The sequence below is a fragment of the Empidonax traillii genome, unplaced genomic scaffold (genome assembly GCF_003031625.1).
Source record: "Empidonax traillii isolate 1590-97213 ecotype Southwest subspecies unplaced genomic scaffold, ASM303162v1 scaffold415:size763157, whole genome shotgun sequence".
Lineage (NCBI taxonomy): Eukaryota > Metazoa > Chordata > Aves > Passeriformes > Tyrannidae > Empidonax > Empidonax traillii.
In genome coordinates, this window is record NW_020955608.1 from 596,063 (window position 1) to 619,646 (window position 23,584).

The 23,584-nt window shown below is 41.9% G+C and overlaps 1 protein-coding gene across 9 annotated transcripts in view; it reads right to left on the reverse strand.

The window, feature by feature from the left end:
• The window catches only part of PLEKHH1 (pleckstrin homology, MyTH4 and FERM domain containing H1), a 51,122-nt gene extending 28,597 nt beyond the window's left edge, over positions 1-22,525 (reverse strand). For 2 of the 9 annotated variants that reach the window (XM_027894056.1, XM_027894049.1), the window contains exons 1-7: positions 19,070-19,285; positions 15,868-15,958; positions 14,400-14,575; positions 8,664-8,726; positions 5,831-5,980; positions 2,601-2,684; positions 1,002-1,083 (exon numbers count right to left, since the gene is read on the reverse strand). In XM_027894056.1, the coding sequence (XP_027749857.1) occupies positions 1,002-1,083; positions 2,601-2,684; positions 5,831-5,980; positions 8,664-8,726; positions 14,400-14,540 (520 nt within the window). In that variant the 5' untranslated portion in view covers positions 14,541-14,575; positions 15,868-15,958; positions 19,070-19,285. Of the gene's footprint in view, positions 1-1,001; positions 1,084-2,600; positions 2,685-5,830; positions 5,981-8,663; positions 8,727-14,399; positions 14,576-14,663; positions 14,854-15,867; positions 16,665-19,069; positions 19,287-19,382; positions 19,413-20,282; positions 20,655-22,336 lie in introns of those variants that run through there. The other 7 variants (XM_027894051.1, XR_003572404.1, XM_027894052.1 and 4 more) reach the window with 7 other exon arrangements.
• Between the last annotated feature and the right edge of the window lie 1,059 nt (positions 22,526-23,584).

A 23,584-nucleotide genomic window follows, 5' to 3' on the forward strand; every position in this document is an offset into this window, starting at 1 on the left:
GCAGAGGCCTCTGACTTCAGCCTGGCATAGTGAGACTAGTGAGGCATAAGAGGAGAGGGCAATGCTGTTTACTGCCCAGAGAGTTGGGATCCAGGGAACACTTAATACCAGATTATTAACGCAGCTTACCAGGCATTCTCCTTTTGTGAACAGTCAGAGCCAGAGGGGATGAGAAAAAGCCACTCATAAAGCATTTCGCTAGAAACGTGGCAGGATTTAGAAGGAATTTTGCCCTATTTCCTAGCTGTGGAGTGATAGGAATGCCAGAAAAACTTCTGCAGGAAAGAAATGTCCCCTGCCCACATGCCCAGTGAAGTTCTGGAAACTAGCTATCTTACTGTAACCAAACCAAGCTCATGAAAAAATAAAAGGAAGAAAATAGTTAAGAGAGAATTTCCTCTGCAAAGTGTGTTGCAATGAAAGGTGCTGAATACAAGCCCTGGAGACTAAATTTTTCCATCTGTCCACCAGAGAAGAACTGCAAAAGCCCAAACACCATAAGCAGCTTTCTCCAATCCAACCTGACAGCACAGAGGAACCCAGCTTCTTAAAGGCAGACCAAACATCTGCTGCCTTGGATTATTCAGTTCCTCAGCTCACATGCCAGCAGAGGTTCTGTGAGGATGACAACAACTCACATGGGGAGGCAAAGTGAAATACCTTGGGGATTTCTCCCCTCCAGCACTGAAGTGAATGGAGAGTTTTACTATGTACTTCAATTAAGGCTTCTAAGTCAGGAGCGCAGTGGCTTATTTTAATGGCAAAAGCAGATTTTTAGAAAAGGGTTCTGTGTTCAATTATTAGTGGCAAAACAATTAAGAGTTTAAGGCAGGTAAGCATGTTATTCCCATCTTAAAAATAGATCCTTTGAGGAACAGAGCAATTCCACTGCTTGCTGTTACAAGTGTCAATTTATGACAAAGTTAAGAATACAACCTGGGAATGCTAACTTCCACTCTTGTGGTGGTTACTAGGCTACAATGCCAGGTGAACACATTTACCTTGCAATGTATCCTGAAGGGCTTCAATTTGCTCCATCAGCCTCTGATTACAGTTTTTCAGGCGGTAATTCTCTAGCTCCAGCTACGAAACAACAACAATAAAAACTGCAAATGCAAAAACTGCGTGTGTATGTGATCCACTATACAGAACATGTCCTCATCTTTATCACATTCAAGTGTCTTAACAAGGAAAAAAATTATGTGTGAGTCCACCAATCACCTTGAAATCCTTCTACTCAGCAGTTGCATTGGACAACCCACTTAAACATTTTGCTTTGCTTTCTCAAACAACCTCTGTATATACTATTGCACTTCTCAAATAGGTCTTTTAACTTACTTCCCTGATATTGTTTATCATTTATTCCTATTGCAGAAATAACTGTCATGAAAGAGAGAATCAAAAAAACCATTACCAGAAGGAGCATTTTTCCATCTCACCCTGTATGTAGTAAAAGAAGGGGCAAACATTCTGGGTGCATTTACATTTCCAATTAGGGCATGAAAATTTCTTTGCAAATTTGTCTTACACCTTTACTTGAGGTGTCTCAGCATCCATTCTTAAACAGCAGTGGTGCACCCAGACAGGCTTCCTTCTTGATGGCAAAATTGAAACCACACCAGTGGTGCTGCCTAGAGTAACCCATTTGCAAAACAGACTCCAAGTTCTCCAACTGGCAGTGCTCCACTTTTGCACGGTATGCACCTAGAATCAGCATCTGGCATAAAGTTCATTGGCAGTAAAGACATAATGTGAATGTATGGTCCTGGATTCAACAGCAGGGCACACCACAGGGTTACCCTGTGCTTCCTCCTTTATGCTGCACCAGTCAGTAATGTAAATGCACCTTAAGTTATCTCATACAGGAAAATGAAAGAGAAGCAGCATAGCAGCTTGGTGAATTATCTAGGCAATCCAATGATATTACAAAGTCCCATCATAACATAATTAGTTCCCACAAAGACTGCTTCTTCCAACCCTAACAAATTCCCTTTCTGGCATAAGCTGGGAAATACGTGTCTTTAACTTGTAGTACAACACCAGATAGCCCCACTCCCAGCTGTTAACTATTACTGCATCTTTAAAACTGCATGCTGACCCACTGCTATCTTTGTTTTTCTAGAGGGTAGGCCCAGAGAGAGGCACAAGTCTATAGGATGGATAGGACAGAGAGGTTAGAGATGAGAAAATACTGGGCAGTAGGAAAACAGCATTAGTCAGAGTTGCTAAATTAAGGCAGAGCAAAGGACATGTTTGTGTTACAGCTGGTTTGTCAGAAATGCAGAAACAGCACCCAGAAAAAAAAAAGGGAGAGGCAGAGGAAAGCTAGGTGAAAGCTACTTGTGACTAATAAATCTTCTTCAGAGAGTGCTTTTGGGCACTATTGACTTCAAAGTCACTTATAGTTTGCCCAATAAAGTCCTCACCTAAGAGGTATGACCCTAGCTCTACAACTGAGTATTTGTAGGGCCAAGCACGCAGAGAGCCTCTGTGGCAGACTGACTGTCCTCAAACTACTGTCCTATATAGGAGCCCACTAGCACTGCAGCCACTGCACCTACTCACAGGCCTTGAAACTTGGCAGTAAGCTAAAGACTTACCTCCCTGAGCTTAAACGTTACCCATTCTTTGATTTTGGCAGCTTTCTCTTGAACAATTTTGGCTTCTTCAGTCCTCAACTGTTTCTGTGCCAAAAAACCAAAACCAATATTACACACATTAGGAGAGTACAACTAACTGTTCTCAGTAAGTTACTGCACCAGGAGCGACTGAAACGCTGAATCTCCCATTCCAGATACAGGATTTAAGACTGCTATTTGGAGATCATTATTTAGCTGGCCTTTGAAAAAAATCAAGATCTAAGTTGTCTTACATGGTCTCTAGAGTTAAATTCAAAGAGTTGTTTCACGAGTTTGTTCCGGAATAGCAAAATCCAGCTCAGGTAATGATTGCTCACCTACCAGAGTTTGAGTATAGTCTGAAACTTCTTCTGGTTTAGATGGTTTTGAAATGTTGCTGTTCGCTATTGACATCTGTAGTGTTACCCCAGCCTACACACACATTATTGCCCACAGTTAATAAGAATTAAGCAATGCTTATAAGTGATTTATAAAATCTAATCATTCCAAGCAAAAGGGATTCAATTGCTGTAAGCACAGGTGTAGGGCACAGACTTTCAAGATACACAAAATGGAAACTAATACTAATAACATATTTAACACACACACAATATTTTCATTGAGAAAGTAAACTAAAAACCCAACAAAACAAACAAACAACAAACCAAAACAGCAGCTCCAAAACTTGACTTTGAAACCCTAAGACGTGCTAGGAGGTTTTCAGATGGTGTAAGTGGTTGTATGTTTACATATCCATTAAAACAGGTTCTAGTCCACACAAAGGTGTTATGGCAATACTGTTGATTTGCACAATGAACATTTTTCCCCAAAATATCTGCTTGGGCAATATTGCTACATCATTTCTGCAGCTGTGTTTTCTCAGCTGTGTTTTTAACTTTTCTGGAAATTTCCTTTGAAAGATGCTGGATCAATACCATGAACACCTGAAGCCTTCTGTTTATCTCCTGTGTAGCTCCATCAGAACCAACATCACTGCTCTCCTATCTAAGTAATGGCCAGTCTTCGCGAACGAAGAACCGGGGAAGGTCTTTACACCTTCCATCCTGTGCATTGGATTTTATAGGTGAGACACAGTGTGCGCGGAACTGAGCCCACCCTTTAATCCTGAGGTTCATCTGCCGGGGCCAAGCACGCTTGGACGGTGGCAGTGAGGTCCTCAGGACGTAGATGGATTGCCTTACAGGGGAGCTCTCCTATCTACACAGCGATTTCAACATCTGCAAGAAGAAATCTGTTCCAGGAGCAAGGGAGTGAGGAGGACTATATGCTACATGGCATATTCAACTCTAGTTTCTCCAATTAATGGGCAAAGACTTTTGGTAGCACTTGGTGGCTTCCCTGCTAGATTGTTTTTTCTGATGTGAACAAATATTGGTAATTATGATAATAAAAATGTCAGTGCTTCCTCCCACTTTAAGTTTTTCACACTGATGAATACCATATAAATGCAAAGTAGACTGCGCAAAATTCCCTACATCTTCACATCACTTTTAGTCACCACATGCTATTTTATCACCACAAGTGCACATTAAAATGTTCTTATTCAAGTATGTTTGCATACATGCATGCTTCACATGCTTCAAGAAGAGGGTTTATTTAGCTTTTTTCACTTTTATATGACTATGTGTGTTCCTGATCATCAGGTCTCAACCTCTGCTGGAGTTAGAATGCTAGATGTGCCTACAGGCCTGAAACGATCTGGCACATATAGAAGATCTACCATCTCTGAATATCCATCATATGGGAAATGGCTTTGAATCCCTAATGACCTGGACTTGTCTCAAATCAGGGTCCAAGAGGTAAAACGTTAAGACTATTACTATGCTATATGGCAAAGTACAATGCCAAGATTTTATTTAGGGTCCTAAAGTAGAATAGTGGCATGACAACATCATTGTCACCAAGCTTAGTAAGCCCTGCTTCTAAGCAGAACCAATTCACCCAAGCACAGCACCCACAGATGCAGCTATTGTGCTTAAAGATCCAAAGGCAATTAGAGATTCTTTGTGTCCCACACTATTGTGTGGTCCAGACATGACCTCAGTGTTCTCTTAATAACACTCTGAACTCCACAGCTTTTCCCATCCCTGTGAAAACAAATAGGATGCCTTATAGGGATCCTTAGTGACCTCCTATCATTGCCACCATCTCATCCCATTCTGAAACTAAAAAAGAGACTCTGACAAAGAGTGTTTCTTCTCTGGAATTGTCAAGCTTTGGCTTTCATTTCTAGAATTTCATTTTGCCTCCTGTTGCTGGGACAGTAAGATTTCTGCTGACAGTCCTTGAAATAGGTGACAATTAGTTAAATGTAACTCAAATGGCCATTTTTTTTTTTTGGTTTAAAATTCTACTGAGCTATTCCTATTTAAAAGTAATTAGCAACACATAGGAATACCTCATTCCTTGTGTTATAAAAACCACAGAGGAAGGCCTTTACCAGAGCCAAAAGAGAAGCCCTGCTGTAGAACTAGCTCCTTCCTTTGACCAACAGGAAATGGAAGAGACTAAGAAGTATCTACATTGTGAAACAGCTGCTCTTTTACAGTGAGGACACCTGACAAGAGATCACACAATCAATTAGGTTGGAAAAGACCTCTGAGATGACTGAGTCCAACCTTTGATGCAACATCACCTTGTCTACTAGACCCTGGCATCAAGTGCCACATCCAGTCTCTTCTTAAATGCTTCCAGGAATGGTGACTCCATCAGCTCCCTAGGTAGCCCATTCCAGTGTGCAATAACGCTCTCCAAAGAACTTCTTCCAAGATGAACTACGTTAAAGGATTGCTGAAGACTGGGAGAAGACCATTCTCAAAAAGCAGCATAAACAGAGTCAGAGATGGGCTACATAATGATTTTGTAAAGCAATCTATATGCTAGGAAGCCAGAGAAACACTATGACCAGAAGGTAGCATTACAATTTAGGATCTCAACACTAACATATGGAAGCCCTTTAAGCACAATGACCGATCTTCTGTAATGAAGAGACATGGACTACTGAAGCAGAGTTGATGTTCTGTGTGAAAAGGAAACAGAAGATCTTGTACTGAGCAGGCATCATTTTACAGCTGATCTGAAGGCAACTGAGAAGCTGATGTGCAAAGAGATATAATCAATTCCTTTGAACCACGCATTACAGAGTCTCTAACTCATGAAAGCTTCAGTCTCCCTATAGAAAATATCCCTACCTGTTTTGCTAGCTGTGTCTCCAATCTGCTGATCAGATCCTCTTTTCCTTGCACTGTGCCCATCAGGTCTTGGTATTTCCTGTGCAGGGTGCTGTCTGATTCACAAGTCTTCACATTGGCTAGTTTTATCTTCTCTTCCATAACTCTGACCTATAATAACAATCAGAAGGAGATTAAAAAAAAAAGAAGAAACAACAACAAAACAACAAAAACCAAACCACTGTGTTTCAACAAACCAGAAGTGTTTCAGCAACTCCCATCTTTCTGACAAGTGTTTTCTCCAGACCTACTAAGGAGTTACCATGCTAGATATTTCAGAAGATTTGTCTATCTTTGAGCTCCTGCCAGTGCCAAAACTTTTTCATCTCAGCAAGAGAAACACCATTGTAATGCTCCTTCACTACAAAGTTTCAGTGCACTAAAATCTAGCTGCTGTTGAAGCATTTCAGGTTTTCAGAAAATTTTTAAAACCTCTTTGCTGTCTTCAAAACCTATGTCTCTCAGTAATGTCACTTCATTTTACCATTACTTCATTCTATTGCAATTGATTAAAAGACTTCATTTCTAAAGATGAATGGAATCCCCTAAACTTAACTCAAATGTGCTAATTGCAGAATTTGATGATGGGAAAATATCTGGTTCCAACACCAGCTTCTTCCCAAAGAAGCTAAATCTGTAAAGAAACCAACTCCAGATACCATTAATTTAGCATGAATTTAGAACCAGAAAGACAAAATGCAGGCAGCAATCTGAGCACTTCACAGAGTCTGTGCAAGAGAGTTACTCATGCTCTGTTGAGCAGCCTACACTTCATACTTGCAGAAGCTGTGTTTTGTCCTCCTGTCTGCCTGTATTAGGCAGAGAAACCAACTGCCTCTTCCTCATACTGAATCAGAAAGGTAGGCGCCCAACATCTGAGCCAGAACACTAAGCCTGCTGAGTCGGATGTGTTTTCATTAGAGTTTAGGGTGATTATAGTAAAAAGAAATGGCCCCTCCTTTCTGTCTGATGCCCAAATGCTGACTCTGTACTAGAGGCTCAGTGAGGGGACTGCAAACATGTGATTTCCTTAATTGAGGTTGGCAGCTACAGGGAGTCCATTGAATTAATAAATCCAACCCCTCAGACTCCTGGAGAGAAAGATAACAAGGGATTTTGCACTTGATGCGGAGCCCTCTCATTTGTTAGCTGCTTCTCATTCATGGTGAATGTACTCATTAGTGAAAGGGAATGGTCCTGCTCTTATGCTGTCACTTCTTCAGGCTGTCAGGCAGCAATGAAGTATTTCTCTAGAACACTTACCTCTGGATGCGGATAAGGCTGCTGTAAAGGCAAACATTGAGGGTTGTTAGTCTTTAGGACCTGCCAACACATGGCTACAGAACTGCTGGTGGCAGGTGAGTGAAGGCAACCCTCATTTCTGCAGGTGGCAGGTGAGTGAAGGCAACCCTCATTTCTGCTACACCTTCCCAGACAAGTTCTCCCTTTCTGGCCCATTCTCAGACCTGGATTTGACTTGCTCTCCATCTTCTCCCTTGCTGTCATTGCATCTTACCATATCATGGACAGTCTACTCCTGTCATTGAAGTGTCTGCTAGTATGAAACCTTCTTCACTGGCCTGTGGTAATAACTGTATTTCCTGCTGGTGTTGTCACACCTGTCACTTTTGCCTGTATTATGTTACCTTTGCCTGTTTTGGTTGGGTGTGAACTTACTGATACCACTCTCAAGAATAATTCTTGTTCTTGGTTGGCAGTTGCTGATCTAGCATAGAAGCCAACAGTGTGGTGTCTAGACATAGCATCTTTAATTACGATGGTCAGTAAAAGATTTTGATGTCAATATCAAATTGGCATGAAAAAGTATGTTCTGCAGACAGAATACCTTTCCCAGTACTTCAAGTTCTTGATTCCTAGGCGATATGTTTCCCAGTGCTTATAACACTACCTATTCAGTCCTGCACTACTGAAGTCATCTTTGACAGCCATTCTCAGCCATCCTGTATGGCTTTTAGTTCTGTGCTTTAATCTGACTCAGTGCTCAGTCCTGCAGCTTTGTCCAGCTGGAGGGAGCTGCTTCACTTTAAACCTTCTCTTCTGCAGTGATGCAAGAGCCCAGACTGCCTTGCCCTACTTGGCTCTTTTGTTTCTGTAATACTCCTTGCAGTGGAGACTGTACAACAGTCTGCTTCCCAAAGGTCCCCTATTCTTTATAGCCTGTTCACAAGATGAAGTCTCACTGTCTCTCCCCTTCTCCATTATTCAAGAAGCATAGAAGGACTAGCTTATTTGCAGATGATTGCAGTAACAGGCAATGAATCCAACTCATGTTTTTCTCCATGGACTCCTAAGCCAGAGCAGTAATTAACTAAAAAGAAAGTCCAAAACAAGTGATAAGGGTGTGTCTGCAAAACCTACTTCTTTCACAGAACCTTCTCTACTTGCAGACAAGTCCTTACCAGTACTCTTAAGTATTTGTTTTCTGAGGACCTGCCAGGCAGCTCTACCTCTGTGCTTTAATCCTGAGTTACAACATCCCCTTCCTGTTCCGTAACCAAGCATGCCTATCGTGGACTAGGGGGTAAAGGCTGTGATGTTGAGAGGCAGATCTAAGGTGCTAGTTTTCACTTAGGATTCAACATATTCAGGCACCTGTTTACAGCTATGGCTCAAAGACTGGCAAGTGGACCAGAAAATCCATTCACTACTGTAAATCAATGTTTCCCTAGCAGGGCATAGCACTGCAGAGTGCCATCTGTATGCCAGGCCAGAAGGAATTTAGAGGGAGTTACTGGTGGACTTGTACCAGAGCAACCATAAAAAAATCTCTTACCTGTTTCTCTGCATCCTCAGCTCTTTGCTCTGCTTCTATCACTCTCTGCTCCAATTCCTGCATCTTCAGAGCCCGAAAAGAAAGATGGAAGAGGGGGAAAGAAAGAAAATAAATTAATATCACCTAGAAATTCACCTGTTTTACTGAGGAATCTTCCATTTCTTGTGCAAGTCTACAGATCTTCTTTGGCATCTTTTGGGTTAACTGGACAGCTTTGACCAGGAGAAAAAAAAAAAAAAAAAGCCTTTGATCTTTCTCAGTTTAATGCCCTACTTTGAATTTACCGGAACTGTTGCCTCATTAGTGAGCTTCATCATTCATTACATGGGTCAAAGGAATAGTCCCAAAGTCTTGACCTCGCCTCTACAATTTACACACCATGGGCTGTCCCTGCAAGAAGCCTGTCTACAGTGCACCATTCTTCCCTGATTTTATTTTAGCTAGGATTCATTCACAATGGTAAATAAAAATTAATACCTCTTGGAAAGCTCACGGCAGGTTCTCTATGATGCCACATTACAACAGATGAATATTTTGCATTGGCTTCAAAAGCATTATAGGCTCATAACTCATAAGATTAACAATGATCTTAACTTTCCTATGCTTCTTTGCATTTTAAACAGCTTTGCAAACTGGCAGTTCTGTTATTTGACATCTGAGCATTGGTGCTATTGAAGTCAAAAGACACTGAACAGAATTTTATCCTAAATGTACATAAAGAAGTATATTCTTATGAAATGTAGATAGCACCTATACCTGGGGTTCCTCTAACAATTTACCACTAAAGCTCATTTTTTGGTGTGTTCTTTTTTTTTTTCTTTAAAGCAATCTAGTATCTAATTCAGTGTTTTCAAGGTCATCTTTCACCATCTGCCCCACTTTGACAGGTCTCAGATTTAAGCCCAGTATTATGAAGTCAGTGACACTAAGTACCATCCACTAAGCTGCAAAATTTGAAGAATGCTTCATGGAGTTTCCAGCACCTACTTGTGTTTTACTACAGAAAGAATGACACAGAAGTACCTTCAGAAGATTGAAAGAACCAAGCTTTAAGAAGAAAACTAGCTATAAAGGGAACTGAGCTCCTTTTCTCGCCAGTGGATTTTTACAGTGCTTGATAAAGCACTGCAGCCAAGTATTCAGGTTGGTCACTAAAAGGACCAAACCAGTACTTCTGAAGATGTATTCCTCTTGGGTTGATCACCCAGAATGGATGTGGGAGGATTTCCTGTGTTTCCATTTCCCTTCCTTCAGACAGCAGCAACTCCTCTTTCCATTTGCATCCATTGATGTTAAGAGCAGATTGACACCTATCAACAACCATACCAGAAAGGTACATATATGTAGACACCTCAGTAGTCATGCAACTAAAAAAGCAATCATAAATTCAAACCATGAAGAACAGAGAGTAACACATTTAGCATGATACCTCTCAGGTTTACTTTTTCAGTAGAGCAATTAAGCATACCACAGTCTATGTAGCTTAATATCCAAATCAAGGATGCTTGTTTGGCAGAGGATCAGAGAGATACCACAGAAGATTGCACAGACAAAGCCGCTCTAACCAAAGACTATTAGAGTCTTGGAGGAGACTGAGCTCAAGGCAATCTAACACTGAAAGCAGTAGTCTGTGTTACGACACGACTATGTGTCCCTTAGGAACACATGCATGTGCTGTACATGTGATGTACCCATGTATTTATCTGTTAGTCTCTGGATAGTCATCATCACAGACAGGTAGCAGCAAAATATATTGGCAAAAGACAGATGCCAACATAACTATTATGGAGACATAACACACTTTGTGAAACAAAGGCTGTTTAGGACAGTAGCTTCAGAATCAACGATATCCATTAGCTTTCTGATTAATTGACAGAGTCTACATTCACAGCACAGATGAAACTCTGGGCCTTTTCTCAAAGGTGGGCAAGCTCCATGAAAGTCTCAGGTTTTTTTAAGACAGCACTGTTCTGACTGAAAAACTCATTGTTGTCTCAGCCTCATGACAGTTTGCTTTGCATTGCTAGCAGTTCTAGATCCTGATCAGGATAGAGAATCTATGTTGGGACCATCCCTGATCACTAAAAAGTTCTTTTGCAACCAGGATGACTTGGCTAAGTTCTAGTTAAATCAATTACTTTTGTCACCCTAATTCCCTCTGTAGATTTAAATGAACTTGTACTTTTCTTAACTTCCTGTACTGCATTGTTGGATTGTCCTACTACTATGAACTGTGCTTCTCATGTACACAAAATTATTATTTTGCTCATCCCAACTGTCAGTGGTCTCACTGGAGCACATTCAGATGTAATACACCCAAATTTGTAAGGCTCTTTCAAATCCCTCAATGAATTAATAATAATGCTTGGTACTTACATGGGTCCTTTCATTCAAAATGCTTTATGATTTGACAAATGCTACTAAGCAACGTGACCCAGGTCATATAAAAAAATTAGTGACCAAGCCAAATTCATTAAACTCTTCTCCCAAACATCAGCCCAGACAGGTTGTATGGGAGAAACAAGACTAGCTGAATGGCCATGCTTGCATGAGACAAAAGAGCCTCTTTCCAAATGTTCATTGTTTACTGAAGTAAGACAGAAGAATGTTAAATTTTACCCAGATAGCCCTTTTAAAAGCTGCAAAAGATCCTCTGATCAACCATTCACAGAGGCTTTCCCTCTCCTGATGGCTCAGAAGAGGCTACATAAAATTGAGTGAAAAAATTCCTACATGTCTCAGCTTCCTTTTCCTCCCGTAGTTCTGTTCCAGAGCTCACTCCTAACCAGGCCAACTTGCTGCCAAGGAAACGACCTACTATGCCGCTCACCAACAGAGGAGTATCCCTTTCCACTGTGTGTGTGCGAGACAGTCAGACTGAAAACAAATGCCTGTTTCCAAAGAGAATAGATCCCTGCTAATGTCCACAACAAGGTAGGACCCAGGGGTCTTGTGCCCCCAGGAGGTCCAGCAGGCTGGCAGGGCTCTGTCTGGGAGACCAGAGGCTGGGTCTTTTTGCCATGCTGACCAACAGCCAGGCTCTGCCAGCTTGGGCAGCTCTGCTCAATGGCTGAGACCAGGCTATCAACGTGGAAGTTCACAACATGTGAACTAGGGCACTGGCAGTTAAATCACTGGGTTTTAAATTCCTCATGTTCTGAACAGCGATCTAGATTATTCAATCTAAGCGGATTTTAAAAATCTCAAGTACTTAAACTGTTAGAGTACATTGTACTACCAATGCCAGGCACGAGTGGCTGGCATTTTTTGTGAGTTAAAATAGTAAAACTCATCTTTAAGTAACAAAATTAGTTATAAAAAATAATTTAAAATGTGGGGCTCAGGTTTCCAAGCCTTTCAATCAGTAACTTCCAAACCCTTTAGACAACCTGGCTGGTGATCAAGTATCACACAACTGTTAACTTTGTTCTTCACTTTCATCATCTAAATCACTTTTTTAAAAAATAATTTTCCTGCTGCTGCAAACAATATTGGGAGGATCTCAGGACAATGTTCACCACAGATTGGCAACACAGCTTCAGACCATGCCAACTTCACATTTTTCCAAAATCATTCCCCCATACTACCCCAAAAAAACCTTTTCTGAAATGCAGTACTCTCAAGTAAGTCTGAATCTCTTGATTCTCACACATAGAACAGTAAGGGAAAAAGATTAAAAATCACAGTTGCTATAAAAAGCTATGATACAAAACCCTGACGCTGGCATTACTATGCATGAACCATGTACCTCCTTCAGTTTTGTACCACTGCCCACCTGAGGGGGAGAAGGATGCAGTGCAGACACGAGCCCCTGCTGCTGTGACTGCTGGGGAGCCCTGTGGTGGCTGAGAAGGGAAGCAGGATCTCTGAGCAAGTTGCTACAGACCACTTGGGAACCTGAGTCAGAGGGCTCTTCCCAACAGCAGTGTTCAACATGAGCACTGTGTGCTGAGCAACTGCTCTGGTGCCTTGAGTGCACCTGCAGCAGGAGGGCCTGATGGAGCTGCCCCACAGTCCCTGAGGATCTCCCCTTCCCACATGACATTCCGCGCAGGGAATTGCAAGCCCGCTAGCTCTTTGACCCTTCAAGTTAGCCTACAAACAGTGCTGTACAGGTAGTTATAGAATAACCTGATCACTGAACCAAGCTACTCCTTAATTTTAACAAAGGGAACATCAGTTTGACTGAGAGGCTGGATAAATGGCAGCCAGGTCCCTTCCTTGAGGAGCCCCCTGAAGAAGATGAAAATTTCATTCTCTGTCACCGACCCCCTCTCTAAAGAGATAGTCAAAATATATCTAGCAAGTCTGTTCTCCAGAAAGAAAGCCTGCTAGGTAGGTTTGTTTTGTGTGGGGGTAGTGAGGAAGTTTCTCAAAACAGATATTAAGAAAGCACAAGGACACAGATTCCATAACACAGCAAATGAATACTGGTTCTCTTTACTAGACCTGGGCCACATCTATAAATGATTTTTTTAATGTGCCTTTATCTAAATGGACTTTACAACTACTTTCAGTGTTTTTCAAGGTAACTAATCACCAAGGTCCATCTCAGAAGCTGCCTTGAAGAGAAGAAGAAGGTGATTAAAATTGCATAATTTCTTAAAATGTGATGGGTAGAATGAATGTCTCATGTATTATATGGCATTACTAAAAATGTAATTACAGTGAAAGCAAGGATGAAAATTACTCCACTCTGAAGTAGATGTAATTTTGATGTTTTTACATCCAAAAATCAACAAACAAGAATATACACATAGAAGTTATATAACACAAAATAGAGCAAAAGTGAGTTCAGAACATATCTGTCATCAGGTATGGTAAACTGCAGTTAGCTGTACAGATTTTAATATCATTAGTAAACTGTGGCTGAAAGAACTGTTCTCACTTTCCAATAGTAATTGAATATCTGAGCAATCTTGGACTGGAATGTGATAATGTAAGCTACATTTGGGAAAAAAAGAAGGAACCCCACAGCAACCTACAAACTTGGATTTTATACAAAGTTAGTGGAAAAGCATTAATTCAAATGGAAAAATAACTCAATCTAAGGTCAAGAAAAGACACAAAAAATTCACACCATGATGAAAACAAACAAAAGAGAAAACTACAACAAAACCCTCTTTGCCAGTCCTGTCCCCTAGGATGCAAACAAATCCACTCAGTGCACTTGAAAGAGATTAGTAGGAGATGCCTCTAAAACCACAGATGCTATGCAAGTTTCTAACAGATCTCAAAATATCTGGCTCTGCTCCTCAGCATCCCCAGAATGTTTTGACTGGATACAAAATGTTACTCTAACACTATGGCAATACATGTATCCTTGTCTAGTTTTTTAACATTATAACATAATTTGCACTCCTGTAAGCTTTTCTGTTGCCAGCCAAGTCTCAGTCCCGCTGTTCTAACCCATAAGCATCCATCTTTGCTCTGTAGCTGCCTCAGTCACTTCAGATATCCAGAATCTTGCTGATATACTCTTTTCCATCAGAGTCCAAATACGTGGTGATTTTGCAGAAAACAAAGCCAAATTCTTATTTTCACTAATGCCACTTTCACCACTCAGACAGGCACATCTCTGCATCTTGAATAATAAGCAGAGTGCAAAAACATACTGTAATCAAGGAAGAAATCCTTACTGCAAGTAACAGTTCTATTGGATAGCTCAGCACTTACAGACTTTTTGCTTTCACGTCATAACTTATTGCAAAGTAGAAGTAACCACCACTGCCTCACCTTCTCAGCTAACAGCTCTCGGATCTTGCTTGCCTGCAAGCGGAATTTGAAGAGCTGGGACTCCAACGCAAGGCATCGCTTTTGCCAGTCCATACAGCTGCCATTCTCCAGTGTGAGTTCTGCCATTGTGAAGTTAATCATCCATTTAGGATGTCATCTGAGGTGCTCTAAAAAACCTACAATATAAAAAGGAAAAAAAAAATATGTATTTTAGAAGGACAAACTTATCATACCCTGTGTCTAGTTTTCCTTGGTCCATCTTACAGAACTGGTAATAAAGGCCATTTCTTCCCCAAGCAGAAGATGAAGTGGTACTATCCCGAGTTATTGATATTGTCCTCTGCCAGAGGTTACTCTTAATGGATAAACTTTTACCTGTAGAGTGAGTAAATAATTTACTAATGCATCATACTGTATATTCCAGAAACAGCCTTACTGCTACCCTTACATTCTTGCTCAGCCTCTACCCAGAGATTAGGAGTAGTTTTACTCTTCCCTTCTTTGTACCGGTATGCCTTTAAACTCTCAAATCACTAAAACTTCCTAAATGTAACTCGTATCGCACACACATTTTTTCAACTAGGAGCACCAGTGCCTTATCTCATGCAGACTGTGTTAAGATGATGTGATATATTAGGCAACACTGTTCCCAATCCCTAACTACTTGATACAGTCAGTCACAGCAAGAGTAGAAGTGCCCCAGTATCTAAACAATTGCTCTGTTAAAACATAAAGAGAACTCATCCAGGAATAAGTTAAGGCTGAAGACAAAACATGCTGCTCTACTGAAGTCCTTGTAGACATCAAGCAATATATACAAATCCAGAATGTGGAGAAAGCTGTAGTTTATGAAGACGTTTTATTTTCCTACTCAGTAACTGTTTAGACATCTCAGATACTTTGTGCTTACTGTAAAAGATACATAAAATGTAGTAATAAGGTATTTGTGAACTAAAAGGTTTTTAAGAACAGCTCAGTATGCAGTCCAGCAGCCAGCTGTATTATCCTACAATAACAAACACAAAGCCAGGAAAGCTATTAGCTCAACTTCATCAAAACAATAAAATCCTGACTGGTTAAAGGAGCTTCTCACCTGCTCACAGACAAACTTGCAAGTCCCAGGCTGTAACAGACCAAGTAACAGACCAAGACTTGGGAGAGAGCAATGAAGTCACTCAGACTCATTGCCTTTACATCTGCCTTTGCAGAGTGGAAAAGTTTAAGATGTCCTTCTCATTGTGCCCACCTGTCATTTGCTCCTAAGACTTGAGATTAAAGTTACCCTGAGTATACTTAATAGTGTGAGTATACATAACACAGCAAGCCACTCTATTCAGCTATATCTCTGATGTTTTGAGTTAAAGAAGACACATTTTATACTTTAGTTACAAACACTACTTGCAAGTTATTTTATGTACAGCTTGCTTTGTTCAATAATAGAAATATTTCCAGACAGCAAGTTGCCTACCTCTCCAATGAATTATGGAATACTATTCCAGGTCAGAAGGCAGGTTTAAGTAAAACAAGGCAAAGGCCAGTACTGAATCACTGAAAACATTCTGCAATAGGTCAGAAGACCATTATTCTACAAGCAGCACACTTACAGCTTTACAGAAACAGAGGCCAACCTTTTCCACAGCCCATCCACCACATTGATCTAATCTCTAGCTCTAACTCCTTGCCATGCATTTAACCAGGTTGACCTTTGGTACACATCACAACACTGTAGGTTTCCCCCCTTAGGTACTGCTGCCAGTCCTTCCCAAGCCAAAAGAGGGCACTAAGTCATGGAAGGATGCTACACCACCACAAGTTTGTTTATAGCCAACTCTGTTTGGTACATAATAATTTGTCTCTCACATGAAAACTTGTTCTCTTTCACACAGGTATAAAGAGATTTCAGTCTCTATTTATAAAGCTTAAATTCAAAAAGGACATACAAATGAATGGGATGAACTCTAATGACACAAAGAAAAATGAAACTGATGTACCACACAACTTATGCCAGAGCAAAAGTAATTTTCCCACATAGTCCATAACTCCTGGTTGAACTAAAATACCCTATTCTGAATAAGAAGTCTAAGACTGGGATAGATAACCTGAATCATTGCACCTTGATCCTTATCACTATGGACAACGGCACCATATAATCCCTTTCATAAATGAACACTCTCTTCCCTAGAACTGTGCATGCAGTTTTGCTCCCACCGTTTCTGTTGTTATAGAACCTCACCCCTCTAACGAGCTGCTTTCCAGTTACCAGCATAAATACTTCGGAGTGCAGGAAGGTAATTACAATGGCACTGGAACAGATTAAGAAAGCTCATGTCTGAGTCAGATCTCCAAAAGATCAGTATTCTCTGTACTACTGGCCAATGGGACAATAGGCAATGGGCAGAAACTGATGCACAGGAAGTTCCATCTGAACATGAGAAAGAAATTCTTTACTGTGTGGAGTCTCCCCCACTGGAGATATTGAAGAACCATCTGGATGCAATCCTGTGTAATGTGCTATAGGATGACCTTGCTTGAGCAGGGAGATCGGACAACATGACCCACTGTGGTCCCTTCCAACCTTACCAACTCTGATTGCAAAATTCAATAGGCCCATGGTTACACTGTGATTGGTTAGTATAACCATATCTTTTCCTCCTCTGATGATTTTAAAGAGTGCTCTTCCTGGTTTTATGCCCACTTTATTACTACTGCTAACATGCAATTTTACTTCGTGTCATTAGATTAATCCCCTCTGTCAGTCAACTCTTCTAGTAAAAATACCTACCATCTAACAGACCTCTCTTCACCACTGTGTTGTCACATTCTCTTTTGTCATTTGTCTATCTTACCATTCTTCTATTAATCCCCGTCTCCTCCACTTAAGCTAATAACTTCCCCATGTGGCATCATATCAAATTATTTCTGAAGGCTAGAGATTAGAATTACAGCTTTTCCCCTCTAGCAAAAACCTTATGCTTTTACAGAGAAAAATCCCCTAAATTACAACTTTATTTACAAAATTCATTCTGAAATTTCATTTACTGTTAAAATGCATCTTTCCTTCTCCCCCATTCTCCTGAACGTAAGCAGTTTGTCTCACTCTCTGAATTACAGTATCAACTTTATTTTGATAGACTGACTTTAAAACCTTTCTATTAGATCTACCATTTCACATGCCTTTTTTCATCATTCTTAACAGTCTTTATTCGCCACAGTCTTTGATTCCCTTGCCTCTCCCAGATATTGGTCCTTTTCATATCAGTTAAAATATTTATATGGTTATCTAAACCATATTTATATATTTATGGTTATACATTTATACAAAACTAGTTCTTTTTTCCCTTAGGCATATGAATAAGTTGGGAGTCCGATATTTTCAGATGCAGTACTCTTACTTTAGAAACTTGGAAAATAGGAAGCAGACACTTTGTTCAAACAAGCTCAGATTTTCAAAACTTCATTCTTACATGCATACGGCCGCTTCTTAAAGAGCAGCTTGATTTTCAGTGCTAAGTGTCAAACATATCAAACTGTCAGTGAAGATAATGGGAGCTATGAAGTCCTTAGAACTCAGTGGGAAGAAAACGACTGAGCCAATTGCTAAATGCAGTCAAGACTATAAGCCTCATGCATATATCTGTACGTTTTAACCAACATCAGAGACAGTTCTGACACTAAATGTTATACACAAAATAAATATTTATTTCTAGTGCCCATATCCAGTTTTAATTCTGATGAAGCTAAAATTTATACCAAGATGTCAAATGGTTGGTTTGGGGCATTTTGAGGTTTTTCCTGAGTTTTTTGGGGGTTTTTCTTTAGACCAGGATCAAGTGATTTCCCCGATATAGGTGGATCCAGACTAGAATTCACAACATTTCAGAGACTTTGTATATTTCCACCTGAAATGTCTTTTAAGAATAAAAACAATTACTCAACCTGACTTTCAGCTGTAGATATAAATGCAAGTAAAGTGTTTGCACTTTGTTCATTCAGTGCAAACAAAGAAGACAAGTGAAACATTATTTCCATATTTCAAATACAAGTGTCTCCTCAACTCAGCAATCAGTTTTTCTAGGCTGTCATAGGGGGTTCAGTCAGCACAGGAGGACTGCAGTTCTGAGCACCTGCCAGTAATATGCACCAGACCCTGCCTGAACATCGGACCTGAATACTGGTTTAACTTTTAGCTACCATCTTACTATAAAAGAATCAGTAGAAATGTGATAAATGTAACACATGAAGGGAGAGAGATTTCCTCCCATGTCACTGCATCAAGACCAAAGGGGTCAGCAGTATGGGCAAAACTCAGTGCAGAAATCCCGTGCTATTAATCAACTCCCTGTCCGCTGCCACCTCATTTTCCACTTCATAACCAGTTTCACCCCCCAGCTTTTTAGCCCTGAGGCCATTGGAATTGTTCAGCCACACAATCATTTCCCGTTCAGTAGTGCGGCCTGGGATGTGCAGAGCATGGAGGGCAAAAAAAATAACACAAAAAGCCGTGAGAAGGGCAAGGCTTGTCGCGAGCCGGGGGGTGGAGTGCGCGGAATAATTTCCCCTCTACATCAGTGCAGGTGGCTTGGCTATTAAAAGTGCCAGGAGGCAGGGAGAGGAGCTCCCAGTTGTGCCATTTTACCTGCGGAGGTCTTGCCCCGCACATCGAGGCTTACCGGGAAGGCAGAAGAAACCGCAGGATTTACACACATTTACACTTGGGCTGCGCTTTCCCCCTCGTGTGGCCATTCCTCCCCCAACCTATTCCATGCCTCTTCAGGGCCAAATCCCAGACCCGAAGGCAAACCTCAGTAAACAGAGATGATACATCACCACCTCCAAAACTCTCCCGCAAGTCCCCTTACCATCACCTTCGAATAAAGACAAGAAGCAGGAGAAAGGCTGTAACATCCAGCCCCGCACAGACGGGCCTTCCAGAGCCCCTGGCCGCCCTCTCCCCGCCCGGGGCGCTCCCCCGCCCGTGCTCACCTCGGCGGGCGCGGGGTCCGTGCCGGCGGGGCAGGAGCAAGCGCTGGCGGGCGCAGCCGGAGGCGTCCCGGGGCTGCCGGCCCACGGGGCGGCCCTGGGCGCGGCGGCTGTGCGGAGCCGGGCGGCAGGCAGGTGCCCGGCACGACTCCTGTCCCATTCAGCACTTTGCCATTCCCTCCCTGCTTTCCCTGGAACGGGAGAGCCCGGCTCAAATATCAGAGCCTGCCCTCCCGAGGAGCGCAGGAACTGACATCACCCGCCCCGGGCTTTTAACCCCTTCTCGGGCTCGGCGGCGAGGCAGGTGGGGCGGGCGGCACCGTGTGCCCGAGCTGCCCGGCCCAGAGGAGAAGAGCGGCAGCTACACTCTGTCCCGGGCGGAGACATCCCCCTCTCCGCCCACCCTGCACCCTCAGAGGCTGCCACCGAGTCTCCTGAAATCCCCTTGCAGTTACCTCCCAGCCCTCAGAGCCGATGTTCCCAAACTGTCCCCAGACCACCAGAGAGGCGGTGTTTTTTCATGGAGCAGCCGGGCAGGGAGCTGGCATCCACACCAGCATGCTGCCCTCGCTGTCCAGTGTAGCCCTGAGGGGCTGGTGGCTCGTCCCAGGCTCCAGCTGAAGCACCCTTCACTGCTTGTAGGCTGTCCCAGGGCACGAGGTTGGTGCTGGGGTAGAGATTAAAACCGAACTAGTGTAATGACACCTCTCCTGACCAGAGGACACCATCCTGCCCCACATAATTGTGCCATCTCCTGTATGAAATGGCTCAAACGAACCAAGGGCCTCAGGCACTTATAATGGTAGCTGCCAACATACAGAGTATTTTATTCAGTCATCAGCCCACCACTTATTGAGCTACGTTACATGCAGCAATCCCTTACATAAATATATAGTGACTTACAGGAATTTATATTATGTGTGTTATACCAACAGCTGGTAATCTTGCTGCCTGTTGGGGAAGGGCTGCACCAGAATGATGATGTCATGAGCGATTATGAGAGATCCACGAAAGCTCTGAAACTCTACTTCGGCTCCTGTTGAGAGCTCAAACAAATGAGCTCTCGCAAAACAGGGCAGTCTTAAATAAACAGGCTTCAACAATCTGTGGAGGAAGAGGCAGGAGAACTAAACAAAAGTATCTCCTAGTACCGTAAGCAACACTATTCACTAGTTCTGGTTAAAAAAAGATCTTAATTGTTCTGTTTATTAAACTTGCATTGTAAATTCTTTCTTCGTATTGATAGTGTGCTTTCACTGATGTCTCAGCAGATAAACAGTGGGTACCAAACCAGTTACTGTGCACAAATGAAAGATGTGCCCAGTACATCTGATGTGAACAAATGGTTAAAATAAAAAATTGTGTGTGATTGATGTGAATAAATGGTTAAAATATAAAAACATAACTAAAAACATAAGGTCGAGATTTGGACATTGGAGCGAATAAAGGCAGACTCTGAAATCTACACCTCATTATCCAAAGAAGTAGTCAGGTTTCCAAAGACTCTGAGGACCCTGCAGTTTCTTAAAGATGGTTTCGCTTTAGATTTCTAATCCATTTCCAGTTTCATGGGAATTTGGTTGAATGAAGTTGCCTGTTCCTTTCTAGCTAAAAGACAAAGCATACATTATGGAGCTGGTTCAGGCAGAGAGCAGGATAGCACTACAAAGATATGGCTGGAGAGCCAAGTGGAGACAGGCAAAGAACTGAAAAGAAACAGGCATCTGGTGAGGAGCTCTCTCATTTGGCCAGCTGAGCAAGGACAGGCAGGAATACGGCCAGAAATGGAGCTGGTTGTTGGGACAGTATCATCCAAAGAGATTTCTCTGCCAATTCCCAGTGGAAGGGACTCCAATTGCCTACAATTTGTATTTTGAGTGTGAGTCTGTATTAATCATTATTCCCAGTGATCAAAGAATTGTAATAAATAACCAGAAGCAGCACAATTTATCTCTCTTTAGGTATTTCAGAGGGCAAAAGCTAACTTCACCCTTCAGAGGGTCCCCTCCCGAACTGAGGCTGACCAAAGGCAAAGTAGGAAAAGCAGCCATTCTCTTCGTGTTCCTCATCCTATTCCTACTCCTTTCAGCCACGGCATGCAATCACAATACTTCTTAATCTGAATTTTATGAGGTATTTTTATTCTTCCTTTAAAGGCACTGGTCAAGTTCTCTCATTTGCACCAGCAAAGCCAATCAGATCGTATCACTTACTGAAATGTCAATCTGGCCTTCTGTTTTTCCCAGGCAATGAAGCTTGACTGCCAGGACATTCCTCAGCTACTGAACTTTATACAAAGTACCTCCCCAAGAACCGCCTGCACACACCTTGCTTTAACCCCTGGAGGCCCAGAAGCACATCGGCACTCACACAACCTGCTGCCGTGTTTTTAATACAATTATTCTTCAAAGCTGTGCCTCCTTATGTCTTCTGTTGCTTCTGTTAAAGTATTTAACAAAATTATTATTAAATAAAATAAAATTGTGGCTTCCATTAAACAATGCAAATAGAAAAACAGTTTGAAGTTCAGAGGGAGAAGGTTGTAAGAAGAGCCAGTAGTATCTCATTGTTCCCAAGTGATTTCCCTTGGCAGTTATCTTTAATATGGCTGCTTAAGCACTGTATGTTGGGTCTTTCCAATTTGCAGACATATCATTCAGCATAAAATAAAATTTACTATAAACAGCAAACATCTTACTAACAAAACAAATTCTCTGGCAGATCCAAGAGAACTAGCTTGGCACTGTTAGACTATCACTATCACAACTCAAGCACAGGCTGCTTTGTTAAGAGGACCACATCCAAGATACGTAAACAGAAGGACAAAGAGATAAATGAGAACGAGATGTCAGAAAATGAGAGCAGAAGAAACTCTTTCTCTTAGTAGGCAAAGTTGTCATAGTTCTGCAGGTGGGAGAGAGCATTGCGTTCCAGACACAGCACTGCTGAAAACTTACCAAAGGGGCAAGGACACCAGCCAGACCAAAAGTCCATGCATCAGAGCTCCACTGAAGGCTCAATCCTATGTGGGAAAAAACTTGCACAAAAGCAAGGCAGGAACTTGAAACACCTGTTTGAGGTACTTGTCTCTCTCCACAGGCAATTTAAGCTTCATATTGTTGTTCTCTGAATTCCACCAATGTTACAGGCTTAAAGATGTTGAAAATAGCCTTTGTGCCTCATTCCCTTACTCTGTTTCTCCTGGGCCTTCCTTCCCTTCTAATCAGCAGGGACAAGCTCATGCAGCAGAAAAATAAGAAACTGGCAGCTGTGGATCACCTCACTGCATAAACCAATTGCTCGTGGGAGGACCCAGTGGGAGGGCCAGGAAACCATTGCCCTCAGGTACTTTGCCAGCTGGTTTTGATTGCATTATGGTCATCTCGTCACACTTCACACCCAGTCTACTATTCAAGTCAGAACTTGAGCAAGAGCATGTGTTTTATATACGTGGTCTTGACTGGCACAGAGCAAAACAATAGAGAATTCCCATTTTCCCAAGGGAGTCATGTTAGGGGCAACTTCAGTGTTATTCTCAGTATTAATAGCCCTCTCCTTGTTTCATCTCTGGATTTCTCCAGTTTCAGCTTCTACATACTAGATTTCATTACGTCTTATCCTGATAGAATAAGAAGCCATCAACTATAATTAAAGCAGCCTGTGATAAAAAACTTAACTTTCACTTCTATAAAAATACACAAATATAACATCTCTCACAATAATTAATGTTTTCTAATGTTTGTATTCTCATAGGTCTATCTAGAATATAGATTAGACAACTGGTGCTTAAAAAGTCAATTTGGGATTGTTATCAGCATGCTGGTGTGTACCTGTTCAACTGCTGTTTCAGAGTGGGGAAGAAAGGAGGATGGCATGTGGGAGTCTTCAAGCTGAGGAGAAGGAAAACAGTCCTTGCAAATGTATTTGTTTTGTGTGGTCTTTCTGTGCCTGGCATTGGCTGGTATGCAGCCCTAAAGGTTCCCACATACCACAGCGCTCTTTGAATCTGTTTCTGAGTCTACAGCCTACAGCAGTAACTGCTGTGCAACTGGTACTGCACATGATGTATGTCACAGGTAAACTGTGTCAAGTCCAGATGCTGCAACTATGCAGACAGAGCTGGCTCAACAACACTCGCAAAACTGAATGTTGCTGCTCTAAGGTTGAGGGGCCTGGCTGCTCATGCTGAGATAAAGGAGGCATAG